General features: G+C 38.4%; 1 protein-coding gene across 1 annotated transcript; it reads left to right on the top strand.

Moving 5' to 3' along the window:
- On the top strand, nt 239-2,436 carry LOC109823096. The gene is made up of 3 exons (XM_020389381.1): nt 239-1,345; nt 1,444-2,190; nt 2,269-2,436. Exons 1-2 carry the CDS (start codon nt 638-640, stop codon nt 2,188-2,190), a joined length of 1,455 nt encoding a protein of 484 aa, XP_020244970.1. The 5' UTR covers nt 239-637; the 3' UTR covers nt 2,269-2,436.

Raw genomic sequence — 3,885 nt, 5'->3', positions numbered from 1 at the left:
CATTCATCTTGTTTGGGAACACTTAGGAGGTGAAGTTAATTCACCCGAGTTCCCCTTGGTTCACCCCCTAATGGTATAAAATTTGTTACCCCCAAATTGGGGTGTAACCAAGGGAAGGGGAACTCTCTTTCCTTCCCTTCCATTCCCTTCCCTTCCCTTCTCTCAGTTTCCCTTAACTTCCCTTCACCCCTTACAAATCCAAACAGGCCCTTACTGATAGTTTTACGCCAGACCCTATCATAATCCTCGTGGACCAGTCGCATAACTAACCCCTAGAGATCCACGGCTTATTTGCTTTACCATTCTCCATCACCAATCAACTCCTCGACAAGCAGACTCTTAACTACCCCTTCACTCAACACCCACCCGCAATTCTTTACCAATAAACATCAACTTCATCATCTCTTTTGGACCCATTCCTTTATTCTCTCTCTCTCTCTCATTCCTTCCTCAAAACCTTTTCGGTTGCCTACTCGAAAGAAATTCACCCAGCAAAAGCAACCAAAGATTTGCTCCTTACCCAACTTAAGAGTCAGTTACCGTATATGCTTACTTACCCGCCAAACTATCCCCTACCCCTTTCCCAATTCCCCGTTTCTTCAATACCCATCTCGAGGAATGACCCTAAACTCCATCGATGGGAGAGAAAAGATTGGATTTTGATGCGCCCCTTCTATCTGTTCGACGAATCGCCTCAAAGAACGGGCCGAGAGCGAAAACAGCCCAAAGCCCGGGATTTATCCCCTTTACATGGGAGCAAACGCCTGGGAGACCGAAGGGGCTCTCGCAAGATCCAACCCTTGTTGAGGATGATGACGGTGGAGCCTCTGCGGATGGAGTCGAAACTTTTTCATGCAGAGACTCATCTTTCTTTGATTGCGGCGTCAGTGGTTTTAGCGGCGAGCATGATGACGTGGAGGATTCGAGGAGCTCTGATAAGGATGCAGAGGCTTGCGAATTCATGATGGGTCGGTTCTTGACGGCAGCCAAGGCAATGGCTACAGGCCCGTTAGAGATTAGCTCTTCAAAAGAGGAAGAGAAAGAAGGTAATGTGAAGTATAGAAGGTTGCCTGTTCCTCTGCCTTATCAACATAGGCCTGATTTTGTTTCGAAGATTGCTTATGATCGCGAAGAGCTTGGGAGGTATATGGATGAAGAGGAGGAGGAGGATTATACGGGTGGTACTCATTTTTCGAGAGCTTGTGGATTGATTCCTCGATTTTTCTTGAAAAGTTCGTTTCTTTTGTTGAACCCAATCCCTGGGATGAAAGTTCGAAGCCATTTGCCACTGACTTCTCAAGTCAAAGTTTCTAATAATGGGTCAATCGCACAAGCTGCGAATGAGGTGAAATTTTATCATAAAAGGCTAAATTTTGGTAGTTATAGTTTTGTTATAGATTGATTCTGATCAACTTGGTGTTGTTTTTTATTGGTATGTGACAGTCATGGGATGTGGTATACAAGCATAAGGTCAGTAATATGAACAGTCCATTAGAGGATGAAAGTAAGTTCACGAGTGAATCAAATAACCTTACATACTGGAGTGATTCCCAAACTCTCGATGATTCGTCAAGCCACCATTCTCTGAAATCATCTCTTAATGAAGATAAGGGTTCTCTAGCAGTTCTTAGGAGAGGACTGGAGGGTAGGAAGACTGTTAGCTTTGATTGGAGTGAGAGAGTCAGTGAAAAATATAGCAATATGAGTCCTGCTCAAGGCAAGAATCAAGGTTCATTCTCTAAGCGCCATTCAGTTGATAGAACTCTTTGTGTAGCGAACACAATGGAGGATAATTCTGTTCATGAAACTTGTCAGAAGGATGAGTTGCAGTCTAAAATTTCTGAGTCAAATGGAGTAGGCTTATCATCTGGTTCAGAACAAAAATCAAATTTTAATGGGATGAATGACTACGATAATAGCCAATTGGCTTTGAAAGTTGAAGAAAAGGAGAGGAATAGTGATGCACTTGCACTTTCTCTCCTTCCTCCTCCATTGCCAAAATCTCCTTCTGAGTCCTGGCTCCAGCAAACTTTGCCTTCATTGTCATCGAAAAATCCATTTACACAGTCATTATTGAGTATTCAAGGCCAACACAGGAAACAAGGTTCAAGAGCGTCATCAAAAGACTTCAAATTGGCAAATGATGCTGGAGCACTGAAATGGAGGACTCAAGGGACGAGGTTTGCATAGGTAAGATATTTGTCTTGTGTGATATTGATATGTACACTTAAAGCGTCACCCTCAATTTGGTAACTTGCTTTGTTTCAGATGCTGAAAAAGCCTGCAATGCTGAAATGGGATACGTAGCGTGTAACTAGTTCTTGTTCAGTTTCTTGCACACATTCATTTTGGTGACGGCTCTTGATGTATTATACTGTATAAATAGTAATATAGTTATGTTGATATCTGTCCATAGATAATTACTCTTTCAAAACATGCCATTGTAGTCTCTTGTTTGGTATAAGTGCGTACTTTGTTGCAAACTTGTGAACTGATCCTGTCTGCGGTAACGCGTACTCCACTTTGCTGTAAATTTATCTTAGATTCCCTCATCTCAGATCTTTCTGAGCTGCGTATTGTAACTCCTTGTAGCATTTGTTCGCTCTTACTCATTAATGAAATGGGCTAAGACCCTTATTTCCCATTTAAGAAAAAAAAACATTTGTTTGCTCTATATTATCAGCTTCCCAGCTTATCATTATGTTTTGCAGATATTCTTCCATTTATGGTTTACCGGTGGTCCGAGTTGGCCACCCTTGTATTGTACAAATACAATGTCATTTCTAGCATAAATAATTTGTATAGGAACCAGTTACAGAAATCAAGATTATACATGGAAGTTCAAGGAGGGAGGTTCAGCCATCTGCATTTAATTTCATTACCATTTGAAATTTGAATCCGAAGACTATTGAAAAATTTCATATGTGAACACCTCCTTGATAGATTTAATTTGATTTGTTCCAGCCTTTGTATGATGATGTAAATTACGAGAGTTACCTAGTAATGCACCTATATGCTTAAACCTTTACATATTGACGGCTACATTGTTAAATTGTGTTTCTCCTTAATGTTATGACATGGGTATAAATCATCTAACTAAATATGTACAATGTTGGACAGTTGAGATTTCCAATGCGGCGTCCTCTCAGAAAGTAAAGAAAATTAAAATTATTGTGTATTATGAGCTTGGTTTTGTTAGTTTATGTTTAGTATTAGTTACTCATTCTTGACATTGATGGAAGTGAACCAAATAATAAACAAATAGTTCGTTAATTATTTGTCCATATATTCATTTATATTCGATCTGACAGTTCATTTAATAGTAAATAAATTCTAGTATGTGGTCCATAAACGAATAGGATATAAATAATGCCTTGAAATTTATTCAATTCATTCTAGAATAAATTTTCAAAACTAACTCTTTTTTAGATTTACTAGTTAGATTGCATGTGCAATGCACGTGGTCGAATATCATGGTTATTTAAATTAATAAAAATAGAATAAAAATAAAAGAGAAAATAAAGTTTTTTTGCGGGATTAATTATCAACACAATAATCTCTCTTTAAAATAAAATATTATCATTATTTCCTTTAACCCAGACTGTCGTCACGTGATCTACTATTTGGGAGTTATAAATGTTAAACCCTAGAGGGGGGTGGTGATTAGGGTCTTTTGCTAATCTAATCCGATTTAAATGCTAATTAAAACTAATTAACAAGTTATCCTAGTAAGAATAAAATACAACAATATATATGAGCTAGGATGAGCAATATGAACTAATGAATATATCCTAGCAATGAGATATTACAAATATATGAGCAATGATATATAAACGACACAAGGGTAAACAATGTAAACAAAGAGGTGGACAAACTAACTAATGA

This window comes from Asparagus officinalis, chromosome 1 (assembly GCF_001876935.1).
Source record: "Asparagus officinalis chromosome 1, Aspof.V1, whole genome shotgun sequence".
Lineage (NCBI taxonomy): Eukaryota > Viridiplantae > Streptophyta > Magnoliopsida > Asparagales > Asparagaceae > Asparagus > Asparagus officinalis.
The sequence above is the reverse complement of the archived record's forward strand: the minus strand, read 5'-3'. Positions and strand labels throughout refer to the sequence as shown.

Coding starts and splice junctions, on each gene's coding strand:
- LOC109823096 (XM_020389381.1), top strand. CDS start 638: ATGGGAGAGAAAAGATTGGATTTTGATGCGCCCCTTCTATCTGTTCGA. Junction 1,346..1,443: donor TCGCACAAGCTGCGAATGAG/GTGAAATTTTAT, acceptor GGTATGTGACAG/TCATGGGATGTGGTATACAA.